The sequence below is a fragment of the Petaurus breviceps genome, unplaced genomic scaffold (genome assembly GCF_028583685.1).
Source record: "Petaurus breviceps papuanus isolate PSGF00001 unplaced genomic scaffold, PetGlider_PUasm1.0 126, whole genome shotgun sequence".
NCBI classification, from domain to species: Eukaryota; Metazoa; Chordata; class Mammalia; order Diprotodontia; family Petauridae; genus Petaurus; species Petaurus breviceps.
In genome coordinates, this window is record NW_027185655.1 from 36,155,684 (window position 1) to 36,172,133 (window position 16,450).

General features: G+C 39.9%; 1 protein-coding gene across 2 annotated transcripts; it reads left to right on the forward strand.

Annotated features, from left to right (window-relative positions):
• The first annotated feature begins 242 nt into the window (after positions 1 to 242).
• Positions 243 to 16,168, forward strand: OSTC (oligosaccharyltransferase complex non-catalytic subunit). Of its 2 annotated transcripts, XM_069095050.1 has the most exons (4): positions 243 to 434; positions 9,759 to 9,852; positions 11,613 to 11,810; positions 15,520 to 16,168. In XM_069095050.1, exons 1-4 carry the CDS (start codon positions 296 to 298, stop codon positions 15,536 to 15,538), a joined length of 450 nt encoding a protein of 149 aa, XP_068951151.1. In that variant the 5' UTR covers positions 243 to 295; the 3' UTR covers positions 15,539 to 16,168. The 2 variants fall into 2 exon arrangements, with proteins under 2 accessions (XP_068951151.1, XP_068951158.1); XM_069095057.1 differs by lacking the exon at positions 11,613 to 11,810.
• Positions 16,169 to 16,450: the final 282 nt, after the last annotated feature.

Genomic DNA, 16,450 nt, shown 5'->3' on the forward strand with positions numbered 1-16,450 from the left:
GCCGGTTAAACTTTGTCGCGCAATTGTATATTAAAAATCCCCAAATTCCCGAACATCTCCAGTGTCGAAACATCTTAAAATAATTGCACTTTATTTTTAGGCTTGGTTAGGTTGCTTGCCACGGCTCTCGTCTACTCTTCCTCAGGCTTAGGTTTTAGCTTTCAGGACCCGAGCGATCCCTCCCCCGAGCACGCTCCCTACGAAGGGTTCTCCTTCCGGTGCCGCGGCGCCGGCCGTAGCGCCCGCGCCGCGGAGTGAAGGGCTCTGGGGGCCGTCGGACCTTGCCGCCGCCGCCATGGAGACGTTGTACCGGGTGCCCTTCGTGGTCCTCGAGTGTCCCAACCTGAAGCTGAAGAAGCCGCCGTGGGCCCACATGCCGTCAGCGATGACGGTGTACGCTCTGGTGGTGGTGTCTTATTTCCTCATCACGGGAGGTAACGCCGGCGGGACTCGGGCTCGGGGGTTCCCGGCGGGCTTCTGGGTTCACTCGCCGTCTGTGTCCCTTTGACCCCCAGCTTCTTGCAAGGGCAGTGTGTGTTTAAATGGACCTAGACGTTATCGTGTTAATCCATCGATGAAACTAAACGCTTGCTATGTGTAGTAAGTGCCAGGGACACACAGTAGGTCCTGTCCTGCCCTCCAGGAGCATACAGTCTAACGGGGGAAACCACTGGCGGACAAATTCATGCAAAATAAGCTATGTAATTGAATTCAGCAAGCATTTATTAAGTGCCCTCTGTGTGCCAGGCACCGCGCATACAAAAAGAAGTAAAAAGCCTTTAAGGAGCAATTATATAAATTATACAAGTAACTAATATAAACAACTATGTAAATAATATCAATTCCGTTCAATAAACATTGAATTACCCAAACCCAGGGGACTATTCCAGGAATTTTTAGCCATTTCTATGTCACTTGGAAGTCTGATCGGTCTGATCATCTCAAATAATGTTTATAAACATTACATATTATATATAACTTATATGTAAACATATTGTATATAAACATAAAATATATAAAAATATTATAACAAAATACTTGGGGTTACAAAAGAGTCCAATTATGTTGAAGTAAAGGTTCCCTTCTGGAAGCAGACCCACAGTTACAAAATTTCCTTTGTTCATAGACAAAGTAAGGAAAGCTTGGATGTCAAAAGGTGGCAAAGAACCACCAGCCCGGCTTAATTTGGAGAAGTTCTTTGCCAAAAAGTAGCATACTGGTGAGGACGGTTTTTTCAGTACCATAATTCATAGAATAAACTGTGTGGGAGGTTTGTCTCAGCCTTATTCAGACCAGTGAAATCAGAAGTCTAGGAAGCTTTGTGCTGAGAAGTTGGAAAGGGTGGGTCGTGGACGGGAGTGATGAGTTGGCAGTCTGGGATAAGCCCCTCTTGGATTGCCTCTTCCCTTCTAAGACGTCAGCTCCAGCTCCTCAGGCTGCTTTCTCATTTCATTTTGGATCAGCTCAGCTCAGAAAAGTCTTTGAATCAAAAAAGAGGAAATGTGACTTGTTTAATTAACTTTTTCATTTGAATATAGAATGTCCTAGCTGGAATCTAATTCAATCGAACCATTATTGATGAGGAAATGTCTTAGGTTGTATAGACAGGGAAAGTATCCAAGATTAGGAAGGTGGTAGTGCCATTCTGCCCTTCGATGGTCATCCCAGCTCTAGAGTATTTGTTGTATACAGTTTGGGGGGCTGTGCCTTAGAAAGTTCTTCTTGAATAGAGTGGAGAAAGTTTTTAAAAGGGCATCCAGGATTGTGAAGGGCCTAATGCTATATGAGGGTCAGTAGCTTTCCCAAAGCGGAAGAAGGTATTTAATATCTAGGGGTTTCACCTTTAACTCTTGAGATTTTCAAGCAAAGGCTAGATGACTACATGTTGGGTATTTTGTAGAAAGGGATAGGTTAGAATAAATAGCTCCTTGTTTTCCATTCCTCTTTGAGATTCTCTCACTATCCTGAGATCAAGAAGCTAGTTAGTGGTAGAGCTGAGATTAGAATTTGAGTCTTCTGATTTTCAGTGCACCAATGCCCTTTTCAGTAGATCACATTTCTTGTCTAGAGAGCCTGCATTTATACAAGTTCTAAATATTGATCACAGTGAAGTGGAAAGAATGTACTATTTCTGTACAAGTGAATTGAGAGAAAAATTCTATCATACTGGCAGTAGTCAGAAGTGTTCATTTAAGTTATTTAGCATGTTGTATTACAAGTGTCAATCAGTAAATGAAAATTTTAAAAATAATTTTCCTATCTTTATAAATAATAATTTACAGAATTACATATTATTAATGGGGGGGGGACCTTATTTTTCATTCAATACATTCTCATTTTCCTGTGAGGAAACTGAAGACTAGAGTTCTGTAGCTGCATCCTCAATCTGCTGGTTTCTTTTCATAATCTGCATCCTCATATACCAGTTTCTTTCATTTATGGAAATTTTGCTTTTAACTTTTCCTGACATTGCTGTGTACCTACATTATATTCACAGTTCTTTGCCCGTGCCCTCCCAGGAAACTTTAGACCTCAGAAGTCTGGTGGAGAGTTTCTATAGACCCTACAAGCACCTGTAGACTTTTTTATTTAAAGTACAGCTCCCAAGTCTTTTCTCTAGAGATTACATCTGTGTTCTTTGATGACTTCACTCTCTGATCACACCTGCTCTGGGTCTTTGGATCATTAGTATTTTAAACCTGACTATCGCCCAAGGATCTGTCATTATTGCTGTTCATTCTACACTCACATCAGTCATTTTTATGTAGGCTATGGCTTTAGTTATCACCTCTCTGCAGATGACTTTGAGATCTGTATCCTCAGACCTGATTGATGCTCCTAGACTCTAGTCCCACTGTTCCAGCTGCCCATTGAACACATGGATGCCATGTGCATATTCAAATGGAACTTCAAGCATGCCTCAAACCAACCTCATTTCCCTCCTCACCTCACTCCCAACAAAACCCTATCCATCCTCTTAAATCTTACATTCCCATATGTCTGGGAGATGTTTTATTCTCTCAAGTCCGCCAGTTTCAAAGAGTGTCATTTTTGGTTCTTTTCTCTATTTCTATTCGCAGTGCTGTCAACTCTTCCTTTGAAGTGAATCCAACATCCATCCCCTCTTTACCATCTTAGTCCAGGAGTTTTATTGCCTCTTACATGGACTTTCAGTCCAAATTCTTAACTCGTCTCCCTGCCTTTTGACTTTCCTTTCTCTAGGGCAGTGGTTCTCATGTGGCACAATAGTCCTGATTTTTTGTTAGATGTGTGAATTATATGAACTTAAACTTGTAATTGTGTGGATGTATCTAAGTCTCTCAGCCCTCCTATAATTCACTGTGATTCTTCAGGAAAAAGAATAAAACTGAAAGAAACAAAACAAAAAAAAAAGGTTTGAGAACTACTGCTCTAGTTGGTGTTCTGCATAGAAAATGTTACTGGTAAATGGTTTGGGTAGTGTCACCCCCTAATCAGAAACCTTAATAACTCCATTACTAGTCAGTGAGTCAGTAAGCATTTATTAATCGCCCACTGTGTCAGGCATTGTGCCTCAGCACTTGAAAGGCAGAAAGAAGACAGGCTCTACCCTTAAGAAGCTCACTCTCAGATGGGGAGACAGCGTGAAAAATACTATATATAGACAGGCTATAAACAGAATAAAAATGAAACAATTGACAGAAGAAAGGTACTAAAAAGGAATTGACAAAGATTTCTTCGAGAAGGTGGGATTTTAGCTGGAACTCAGGAAACCAGGGAAGCCAATAAGAGGAGATAAGGAGGGAAAGCATCCCATGGATGGGAGGTAGCCCAGAGCCGAGAGATGGAGTGTTTTTTTTTGAGAATCAGCAAGGAGGCTGATGTCACCATATCAAAGAGGGGTTTGTGGGGTGTGACGTGAGGGTTGCTGAGCCCTTTTGAGGACTTGCTCGTCCACCTTTGATATCTAGCCATCACCCAGCTCTCACCCGGGGCTCCAAGAAGCTATAGCAGTGACCACACTGGCAAAACCATCCTGGCAGACAGACTAAACCAGGTTGATGGTATCTGACAAGCTTCAGACCTATCAGTGACTTGGGGGATGTGTACCACAGACATGTAAAGATTTCTCCCAGCAGAATGGATGGATGAAAACAATTTGTTTCATTGGCTGTGAAGGTGACTGAAGCAGGTACTGTGAACTTGGCCAGACATGGAAGAGCTAAGGTTATCCACTGATTTCCTGGCCATCGAAGGTTGTCCTGACTTTTGTCCTCCCACTCAACTTAAGTGACTCTGGAAGAGAGAATGAGACTGATGACTTTGTGCATCTCTCCCTCATTTCAATACAATTCACAAGCAAGTCAAGACGTCACTTTGTGATGTCATTGGTCCTCGTTGAAAATGAAGGACAAACAACACGATGGGGAATAAGGTCTAAGAATGGAAAGCTGTGTGTGGAAGAGGTAGGTTATTTGACTTTGGATGCCACATGAAGTTTGTGTTTGGTTCTGGAGGTGATGGAGAGGCTTTGGAGTTTATTGCATGGGGTACAATGAGGTTGGATCAGAACTTAGGAAAATCACTCTGGTAGCTGAGTAGAGGATGGACTGGAGTAGGGAGAGGCAGATTCGTGTCTGGCAGACCAGCCAGCTGACTGTTACAGTAGTCCAGATGTGGGGAGATGAGGGTCTGCACCAGGGCAGTGCAGTATCAGGATAGAGAAGGGGGTGTATTTGAGATATTTTTGCAAAGATAAAATCAACTGGCTTTGGCAACAGATTGGATATAGGGGGGAGATAATGTGAGCAATCAAGGGTGACTCCTTGGTTTTGAGCCTGGGGGGATGACTGCGAGGATGGTGATACCCTTTACAAGAATAGGGAAGTTGTGGGGTGGGGGGGAGAGTTCAGTTTTGAATGTGTTGAATTTAACATTTCTGTTAGTCATATAATTCGAGAAGGCTAATAGTTGGAGATGACATTGGAGGTCAGTGGGTGTTAGTATTAGATAAGTTGATTTGAGAGTCATCAGCATAGAGATAGTTGACTCCATAGGAGTGATTACTAAGTAAAATAGTATAGAGGGAGAAGAAAAGATGACCCAGGACAAAATTCTGTGGGACGTCCATGGTTTTTAGACAAGACCTGGATGAAAGTCCATCAAAGGAGATTGAGAAGGAGTAATCCCACAAGTAGAAGGAGAACCAGGAGAGAGCAGCATTATAAAAATGTAGGTGACATTGTCAAAGAAGGTTCAAAGGATGAGAATTGAAAAAGGTCATTTGATTTGACAGTTAATTAAAAGACCATTGGTAGCTTTGGAGAGAAGAGTTTGGGCTGAATTGTGAGGTCAGAAGCCAGATTGTAGAGAGGTGAGAGAACCAAGGAAGTAGAGGAAGTTATTCTGAGGGCCCTGCCAAAACTTTAGCTACAAAGGCTGGAGAGATATGAAGCAGTGACTAGCAGGGTGGGGTGCATCAAATGAGGGTTTATTTTGAGGTTGGTGGAGATGTGGGCGTGTTTGTAGGCAGTGGGGAAGCAGCCAGGGTCACCATTTGTTAAGTGGGGTAATCTAGCATCTACCTAACAAGGCTCTTGTGAAGGTCAAAGGAAATACGTCATCTGCAGCCCTGAAATATCAGCCATCACTAAGGGAGTATGAAGAAGGGACATGCTTTCCTCATCACCACCAGTCCCAACCAATGACCAACTGCCGTTGATGGAAATGTAAGCTTAGGAACCCTGGGAGCAGCCCCCCAGAGTAGGCCTGTTTCTGGTCCGGTCCCTGAAGCCATCATCCAGGAGAGCACCCCCTGTGGAGTAGGACCTTCGCATGCTGCAGCTTCCACAGGCCCTTCAGCCACCAGCAGAGTCCTTGGCACTGGCTGATGGCTCAGCATTAGAAGCTGGGATGGTTTTATCAGTGGAGATGAGGTTACAGAAGAGACATTGCCATCTCTGCCGCTGCGCTCCAAGGACCATGTGACCTTTCCCTGTGTCTTGCAGCTGAAGCCTCCTGTGTGTCGACTCCCCCCACTAGACTGCAGGAACGTCTTCCCCTTGAGAGCAAGAATTCTCTTTTGTGTTTGCGTTCCCAGCGCTTAGTGTGCTGCTTTAACATGGTAAGCACTCATGGCCTTTGGGAGCATTTACACATTCAGTGTTACTCCTCTTTCTCAAGGCGTCTCCTCCTCAACTGAGCCTTTCTTAGTTCTTCCAACTAGAAGAAATCCTTGGCTCCTGTCCAGGCTCTTTGTGCCTCTTCTGTTTGTTACTTAGGCGTGTCCAGCTCTGTGAGACCCCATGCACTTTTTTTCTTGTCAAAGATGCTGGAGTGCTCTGCCATTTTTTTCTCCACTGTGTGTCCATTTTACAGATGAGGCCACTAGGGGTAATTGTCTTGCCCAGGGTCGCATAGCTAATAAGTGTCTGAGGCTGGCTTTGAACTCGGATCTTCCTGATGCTCAGCCAGCGCTCTATCCACTGAGCCACCTAGCGGCCCCCTACCACATTGTAATTTGTGTTACAGTTCTTTTTCTCCATAAGTGAATTATGATCTTCATCGATGGAGGAAAGGCCTGTAGATTTCATGGGGTCTATAGTTGGAAAATGCTGTTAATCCCCCATTTTGCAGATAAACTTAACCAGACTTAAGGGTGTGTTGCTCGGGATCACACAGGTAGTGAGAGAAAGAGCAGAGATTTAAAATACTAGGCCTGAAGTGAGGAAGATTCATCTTCTTGAGATCAAATCTGGCCTCCAGCACTAGCTGTGTGACCCTGGGCCAGTCACTTAACCCTGTCTGCCTCAGTTTCCTCATCTGTAAAATGAGCCAGAGAAGGAAGTGGCAAAGCACTCCAGTGGTTTCTTTGCCAAGAAACCTCCAAATGGGGTCATGGAGAATTGGACATGACTGAACAACCACCACCTCCGACTAAATCCACTGCTCCTTATGTTGGTACCAAACTTGACATTTGAGGATAAGACTACAGATCATCAAAGCACATGTCTTCACACCCCCCCCCCCCAACTTATCTTCCCTATTAGACTGTGAACTTTTTTATTATTCATTTTTTTATCTCTGGTACCTTGCATATAGTAGGAGCTTACTACATATTTATTGAATATGACTGGATAAATGGGAGAGCCTTTACCAGAGACAAACAATTTAGGAGGTGCAACTGACTTGGGAAAGATAATGAGCTTAGTTTTTGAGGGCCAGGACACCATCTGTCACTGAATGAGTCTTTGTCAAATGAATGAGTTTGATTTAATATTTAATCTAAATGTTATAGTTATTCTTGGGGATTATATAATACATTATTTTAATTATTTGATTGGCAACTAAGTATAATTTTTTTCTGTTTAAATTGTATAGAATCTCAAGCATAATAAAACATTTTCTTAATTCCTGATAGCCTTTATACTTAATTAGACAAAACAATTTGCAAAGTAAGTTTGTAATAAATTCTTGTTGTTTAATTTGGTCCATTTCAGTTTCCAGATTTTCTGGAAGGAGGAAAGTTCTCTTTTCCTCTCCCAAAAACTGAGAATTGAGGTTACAGCATCATTAAAGGCCAAAGGGAGGCACAGAGAGGTAGTTTGTACTGGGGAAAAGTTCTTTATGACAGTACAAAGAGAAGAAATCTGGACGTGAGAACGTAGCAAAGAAATGATACAGCTTGATAGCAAGAAGATATAGGGCCACTCAGATTGCCATTTCTAAGGGGGACCCACAGCCAGATTTAAAATTAAGTGAGTGGAGAAAAGCACATAAGTTTATTGGAAGAAGGAAAATAATATAGATCACGTTAAGAATCACAAGAGTTCAGAGCCCTGTAACTGGACATGTGGGCAACATCGAGGCTCAGACACTTGCTTCCTGGTCCCCTCATGGGGTATTGTGTTCTAGATATCAGTGTGACCTAAAAGTGAGCACTTTGCTATGACTGCCAACATAATCCTATTGAATATCAACAGGAAGGTTAATGATAATACCTTTATACTGACTTTAAAGTCATAATGAGAAAATAATCAAGGTTCTCTGCTTTAGACCTGTTGGTTTTTTTAAGCAAGTCTTTAAAATAAGGTGAAATATTGTTTTGATATATCAATCACTCACCCAAATCCCCTCCCTACAGTATCTTCAGTTAGTCAGCAAGCCTGCTTGCCTGGTACTGTGTTAGATGCTGGGAATACAAGTACCAGGAATGAAACTGACCCTACTCACAAAAGATTAGGCAAAAAGATGGATCATACAGTGATTAGCACTTGGCAGCAGATGTAATTTTCCACTTTGCGGTGATAACATTTTTAATTGCCAGATATAATAATGACCATTCTCAGTCCTTATCCTCCTTGACCTCTCTACAGCCTCTGACACTGTTGCTCCCTTTCTTCTCCCTGTTTCCCTGACACTGCTCTGTCCTGGTTTTCCACCTGCCTGACTGTTTTATTTCTCTACTTTGATGCATCTTTGTCCAGGACACATCTACTAATGGACTACAATACAACCCTTTCTGGGTTCTCCTTTCTAAATACTATTTCTCTTGATGATCTCATCAGCGCCCATGGATTTAAGTGTCATCCGTCTGCAAATGATTCTGATCTACTTATCTATCCAGAATCTCCAGACATCTTGAATTGGGTGACCCTGTGAAGTCCCAGACATCATAAGCTAAACATGTTTCTAATATTGAGAGCACCACCCAGTTTGTCCTGTTCTTGTTTGCATTGTTTGTGTGTTGTCATGAGCTCCTTGAGGGCAAGGACTGTCTCTTGACTTTCTTTGTATTCCCAGCACTTAGTGCAGTTCCTGGCATGTAGTAGGTGCTTGTTGATCAGCTCTTGATTAACCATTTCTTCATGGAAATGTTTTAACTAGTACTCTGATAAAGCCATTTAATTTGACCTGAATTAATTTGATTCTGCTGCATCTTGATGTTGTCTTAACATTATTGTAGTCATTGTATATTTTTATTTCAGCTCTGCCACCTTATATGTTAGTTCAATCAGGTCTTTGTTTATTGTGGAGAATATTTTTTCTTCATGGTGTAATAAAATGTTAGGACTCATATAACATGCTCATAAAATATTCATATAGCACAAATAGTATAACAGTTTCCTAGTCATTAAGCACATAATTAATCCCTAAATTTTTGAAAAAGCTAGGTCTTAAAATTTAAGGCATTAAATAAAAACATTAAAATATTTCATTTGATTTTAAATTTAACATATAATGGACCCCTCCAGAAATTACTCACAAGTTGATGGAAAATTTTTTTAAATAGTTATGGTGGGGCAACTAGGTGGCACAGTGAATAGAGCACCAGCCCTGGCGTCAGGGGGACCTGAGTTCAAATCCAGCCTCAGACACTGAACACAAAAACTAGCTGTATGACCTTGGGCAGGTCACTTAACCCCAATTGCTCTCCAAAAAGAAAGAAAGAAATAGTTATGGAATCTTCTTTTTTCTTTTTTTGCTGAATTCAGGCCATAAATTTGTATTTTTCTTTAAACAAATATCGGGGGCCTTCTCCAATATTGATTACTTTTCAGCAGTACTAAAAACTAAGACTTTCTCATTCTTGTCTTTAAATAAAATTCTGAACACAAAGTTAAAGGGACCATATCGTTAGACTTCTTTGATCTTTACAGATGGAGAAAAACAAATCTTAAACATTTTTTATTTTAACAAAGTGTTTTACATCTTCAGAGATAAATACAAGCTGTAATCTTAGTAATCCAGTCGAATTTTCTCTGTTATTTTCCGCCTAGGAATAATTTACGACGTCATTGTGGAGCCTCCTAGCGTTGGATCCATGACAGACGAACACGGACATCAGAGACCAGTTGCTTTCTTGGCATACAGGTAAAGTGTTGGGGGCGGGGGAGGGAAATGGAACAAAGGGTGTTTATTTTAAAATTAGGGAAGGCACCATTATGTAAAGAATAGCCGCCTTCGGTGCTAGATTTTGGAGAGACTGAGTTTATTTTTTCTCTAGGGGCACTATCTGAAAGACATCTCAGCATCTTCCCATAACGGACAGTTCACCAGCTTGTTTGTGCCCAAGACTTTTGGGAGGACTGAACTCTTTCTCTTAGGTTTAGTGAAATGTCTCTTACCAGGGCCTCCTTCCTACCCCCCCCAGACCCTGGTGTCACATCTCATTCTCTCTGCTCCCAAGTTCTCTGGCCTGATGGTACCAAGCATCACTCTGCGGGTGCCATGTAGCCTGGGCAGATATCCATCATTTGGAACTTGAATCTCTGAAGAGAGCACGCATTTAGGAGGTTTTGTACTTAAAGTCCAGACACGTGTGCTGTCCTTTTTCCTTTGCTCATTAGTTCACCTGCAGAGATCTTTGCAGCACAGAACAGTCCCCCAGTGCTGGCTATTGAGCCCTTAACCTATTTCTGCAGTTTGGAACTTGGATCTCCATGGCACCAGAAATGGAGGGGTTTGGGGGTTGCATTTTATTGCAAGCCCATGAGTTGGGTGGCTAGTTAGTGTGGTGGGCAGTGGAAGGGGAAGTGCTGAGTGAGTGTTGAGTTAAGTATTAGTTCATGGAGTTTTAATATTAGGTTCCATGTGTCCTTGATCGTGGAGATTGGAATTGTTTGTTGATGCATAATTTCTGTTTTGGAAAGGTTTGAGAGGTTAAGGATTAGAGAAAATGTTCATTCTGACATCTTGTTGGATCTGTGACCCTTATTTTATTTCTTATAGTGAGGGTTCTTAACCTAGAGTCTGAATTTTTCTTTTTAAATTTTTGGTGATCATATTTTAATATAATTAATTTCATTTGTAATTTTTATTTTACACATTTAAAAACAATTTTCCAAGAAGTAGCCTGTGGCGCACAAAAGGTTAAGAACCCCTTATAGGAATTATACTTTCTTTAATCACTTGTTTAAGAAAGATCCACCTTCTCTAAGGAAAGGTAGCTATTCAAAGTGAATACATTATAGCACATATTATTAATAAAAATCATTTCTTTAAGCTTATAGGATTTAAGATCAACCCTGGAATATTCTCAGTGTGATGATGAGTTGTGTTCAAGTAATGAGTTTTGCTCTAAATTTATAATATTCCTTAAAAGATTTCCCCTTTAAAAATGAAAATTTCTTAGCTATCACACAAGAAAATATCTAGTAAGTTTAAAATTCATTTGCCATTTATAATACATATTTGAACTTGTGTAAATGTTTTACACCTGAGCTAAGCACAACGACATTCTATAGGAAAGTGAGTTTTGGGTGCAACACAGCTAAAAGTGTTAATTTTTTTCTATAGATAGAATAATGAGATGAAGGATTAAAAATAATTCTTATTCTAGATAGTACACTGGTTATAGAATTCAGAATGAATGGTTAGCAGAAAGCAAGAGCAACATAAGCTAGAGTTTGGTTTCAAATAGTAGAGCAATTTGACAAATCCAGTCAACACAGCACCCATGTCTGACTGTGTATGTGATGTTCCACACTCACACTTGCCCACTTCTGCAAAGAAGGTGAGGGTTGGGGTGCATTGAAGAATCCTAGTTTCAGACTAAAGGAAAAGCTAGTCTTGAATATAGTAAATTTTCCTTTTATACGTTTTTTTGCAGAAATTTATTCTTTCTTTTGCAGAGTAAATGGACAATATATTATGGAAGGACTTGCATCCAGTTTCCTGTTTACAATGGGAGGTTTAGGTTTCATAATCCTAGATCGATCCAATGCACCAAATATTCCCAAGCTCAATAGGTTTCTTCTTCTATTCATTGGTTTTGTCAGTGTCCTCTTAAGTTTCTTCATGGCGAGAGTGTTCATGAGAATGAAGCTGCCGTAAGTCATTAAGCATTCTTGTTCATGGTTCATATTGCTTGCTATTAGGTTGTAAAGTTATATAATGTATAAAACATAGCATAAGAAATTTTTTGAGCTGGAAAGGACCTTAATGCTCATTCTTATCAAACTCCTTTTGTATTTGAGGAAATTGAAGCCTGAGAGGTGAGGTGGGTGACTTGTGACATAGCTAGTCGGTGCATGGGCTTGTCCTAGAACCTGGACCTCCTCACTTCACCCATTACTCCAAGGTAGAATAGAGAATTCTAGAGATGGATCTTGACATTAAAAATTTGTGTCCAAGGTTTAATATGTTGTCAAAGAGACCTATATGTGGACATTAAGAAATATCAGTAAGGTAGTTGGCAACACTTTGTTTTATTTCCAAATTTTTCCCTAGCTTTGGAGGGGTTTTTTTTGCTCGGTTTTATTTTTATTTGCAGTTCCAAATTCTCTCCCTACTTTTATCCTTCCCCCACCATTAAGGCAAGAATTACAACATCCATTAAACATATGCACATATTTCTGCATTTTTCAAGTCATGTCTCCATCACCACCACCCCCCAAGAAAATGGGAAAAAAATGATTTATTCATTAGTCTTTCTGGAGATAGATAGCATTTCTCAACATGAGTTTTGGAGGTATTTTGAGAGTTGCCTTTATAATTTTGACACTGATTGCATTAATCTCACATGGAAATCTATCATATTTTTTCTATATTTCCTAAACCTTTTGTAGTTTTAGTTTCCAAACCTGGCATCCTACTAAAACTTTTTTTTTTAAGGTCACCAGTGATCTTTTAAATGCCAAATTGATGGCTTTTACCCAGTGGACAATGCTCCCTGCCTGGCCCTCTTAGAATAAGGTCATAGACCTAGGGTTGGGTGGGGCTGCAGAAGCCATCTAATTCAACCTCCTTGTTTTATAGATAAGAAAACTGAGGCCCAATAATGTTAAGTGATTTGACCAAGGTCACCGAAGTAAGAAGCCCTCCTCTCATATTTGGTCCCTATTTTTTATGGAAACATTAAAAATGGAGTAGGCATTGCAAAGTATGTCCAAATTATAAAATACCTGCTTTGACTCCATGAATTTGGCCAAGACTTAATGTTTTATAACTGACACATTTTATAGTGTCTACTCTTATTTATTTGGGGATTCTCCTGTTCTCTATTTCCTTACCTTGTACTCACCCTCCCCTGCTCCAATTTATGGTATGGGAATACTTCAAGATGGGAGAAGATGACTTTAACATTTTGCTCTAATGGAGAGAAAAACATACTGCAGAAGCTCTTGTTTTCATATAAACACAAAACCACAGGATGTACAGATATAATCACATCCTATCAGTTAAATGAAAACAAATTTGTATTCCTTCACGCTTTACCTCACTAAGATGGGGCAGGTGGTTTTTCTGCAACATTGAATTACTAGGAATTATTATTTACACTGGTTATTATATGCAAACATAGCTAATGTGTAGTTTAGTATTCTGAATTTAGATGTGTTTTTCCAATAGCATTCACCTCTTTTTTTTTTTTTTTTTAAGCAATCGGGGTTAAGTAACTTGCTCAAGGTTACACGGCCAGTTATTTCTGGGTGTGGTGCTGAGTATTTGAGGCTGGATTTGATCCAGGTCATCCCGACACTGGAGCCGGTGCTCTTACTCGCTGAGCCACCTGGCCGCCCGTAAGCAATTGGGGCTAAGTAACTTGCTCAAGGTTACACGGCCAGGTGTTTCTGGGTGGGTGCTAAGTGTCTGAGCCCGGGATTTGATCTCCAGGTCTTCTCAACACTGGAGCCGGTGCTCTTACTTGCTGTGCTACCTGGCCGCCCCAACCTCTTTTGTTAATCTCAAGGTCATACAGAACCAGGTTCTGACTTCTAAACTTGGTTTTCCTTTTTCCCTTTTTAATCTTTATAAGGAATCCATTTGTAGGCCTCATACACCGTCAGCTAAAATAACACTTTCAGATACCGCCCTCCCATACATACACATATAGTTTAATAGAAAAAATTACCTATTTCAAATTAATTTATTTTTGAGGCCTAACCAAGAAGATAGAATTATTTGTATTCACTGGTGTGCAGGATTTTTAATGATTTGATATAATAATTAAATATAAAAAAATTATTGTGCTGTCATTTTGGGGAAGCTATGCCTACCTGTAAATATATGATCACTTTGTCTAAAATAATTTATTAATTTTTTGGTCGTAATTTAAATTTTAAAAATGTTTTAATGTTTAAAGAAAAATGTCAAAGCTTGAGTTTAAACTCTCATTATCAAAGGGGTTTCATGGCCCCAGTTTGTATGAATCTGAGGCTTTCTCTCTGGCATATCATAGTGCTTGACTTAGAAACCATGAATGGCAAGGCTGGATGCTGTCAGTAATCTTCTCCCTCCGTGAAGGATATCACATGTGGTTATTCTCTGTCCTCTTCTTATTCTCCCTCATAGGCCATTCACTATCATGTTCTTTTCCATATTATCTGAAGAGCTGAATCAGCTGATCTGATTCTACAGTTCTAATTTCTGAATTTTTTCTGTTAATTCTAATAGTTCTGAAAACTCCAGTTCTAATTGTAGGAGTAGTGTGTGCCTTTTACAGGGAACTATATTCTGATTTTTAAATTTATAAGGAATTTATTTTTTCTTTCTTTTTTTTTAATGAATTTTTTCTTCAAGTGAAGATCTGCTTTTTTTCCCTTCCACATTTCCCTGCCCCTCCTTCATTGAGAAAGCAAGAGAAACAAAATCCCCTGTGACAAGTATAATCAAGCAAAACAAGTTCCTCTATTGGCTATGTCCCAGAAAACTATGTCTCAATTTGCATTTTCGGTCTATCACTTCTGTCAGGAGTTGGGTAGCCTGTTTCATCATGAATCCTTGGAAATTGTGGTTGGTCATAGTGTTGATCAGGGTTCCTAGGATTTTCAAAATGCATTGTCTTTACAATATTGTTATTATCTTATTCTCTTGTTATAAATTTCTCTCCTGGTTCTGCTCACTTGACTTTGCATTAGTTCATACAAGTCTTCTCAGGTTCCTCTGAAACCATCTTTCATACACATTACAGCATAATGGTATTTCATCACATTCATATACCATGACTTGTTTGGCCATTCTCCAGTTGATGGGTACTCCCCGCCCATTTCCATTTTTTTTTTGCTACTACAAACAGAGTTACTCATCTTTTCCTCTTTCTTTCATCTCTTCGGGTATAAGGAACTTTGTTTTTCCTCTACTTTTGTACTACTCTTTGTCTTTTTGGACACTGATTTATAACCATGAAAATATTTGGTTAAACTTTTTTTTTCTAATCATTAGTAAAGTTGAAAATGGTTCATTAAAAATGTCACTGTAGAAGTACCATAGGAGGGACGGCCAGGTAGCGCAGTGAGTAAGAGCACTGGCCCCAGTGTCGGGATCACCTGGGGGATCGAATCCAGGCTCAGATACTTATTAGCACCACACCCAGAAATAACTTGCCGTGTAACCTTGAGCAAGTTACTTAACCCCAATTGCTTTAAAAAAAAAAAAAGTACCATAGTAATAGCACCTCCCTTACAGGATTGCTGTGAAGATCAAAGGACATGTATGCAAAGGACTTTACAGACCTTCACAGTTCTTCATAAACAAGACATAGTTGTAAAGATTTTGAATGAAATGGTTTAATTCTTGCTTTTCACTCTTGCATTTCTACAGGGGCTATCTGCTGGGCTAGAGTTCCTTTTATGAAGCCACATCAGTAACTGGATTCACTCCTTTTAATGGTCTTTCAACGGCCATTCTGCCCTCCAGGACACAAGGTGGAACATGGATTGACTGTCTTAAGAATGACATAAGGAAAGGTCTGGTGTAAAAAATGCAGAAGGTTTTAGTCCAGTTTTTGGAAACGAAGAAAACCAAAACCCTCTTGGTCCCATTGATGTGATCAGTTTATAATAATACTAAAAATAGTAATAGTAATAACACCATGGTTTTTCTGTATTGACCCCCCACCATTCATGTCAAATAATCACATCTGTCCTCTTTGGTTTTTTTCCCCTCATTTTTGAAAGAAACTATTTTCCTTTGTATAATGAAAGTAATGAATAAACTATTTCCATATTACCTACAAGCCCATTTGTAAATTTCCCCTTTTCAGGAAAAGGCACTTCTGGTCAAGATGTGCACAAGTAAATTCAGGGAGCTGGAGCCTCCAGGCTGATAACTCTATCCAGGGGATCAGCTTTGCCTTGACCCTTCGTTATTTTAAGTGTAGCTTTCAGAGTCTGTGATTTTATGTGAGACTGTGTTCCCTAAAAGACAAGATGTATGGAAGGAGCCAAAATAAATCATTTTTCTATTGAAACTGCTTGTATGTGTGGTACCTGAAACTAATATTTTAGCCGATTGAATGTATAACCTTAAAACTATAGCATAAGATTTGTTTTTTTTTTTTTAATACAGAAACTTCCTGTCTTGCCTGGGCAGCCTTGCCTTGGGCTCCTTTTCCCATGTTAATTGTTAGGTACATTTTAACCTGCTGTTTTTCTGGTCTGGACTGGTTCACCCTTTTTTAGGCAGTCTGGTAGCCCTCCATTCCCAGGGGTTAACTACCCAAATTTAACCCTCCTGTAGTTATGAACTCAAG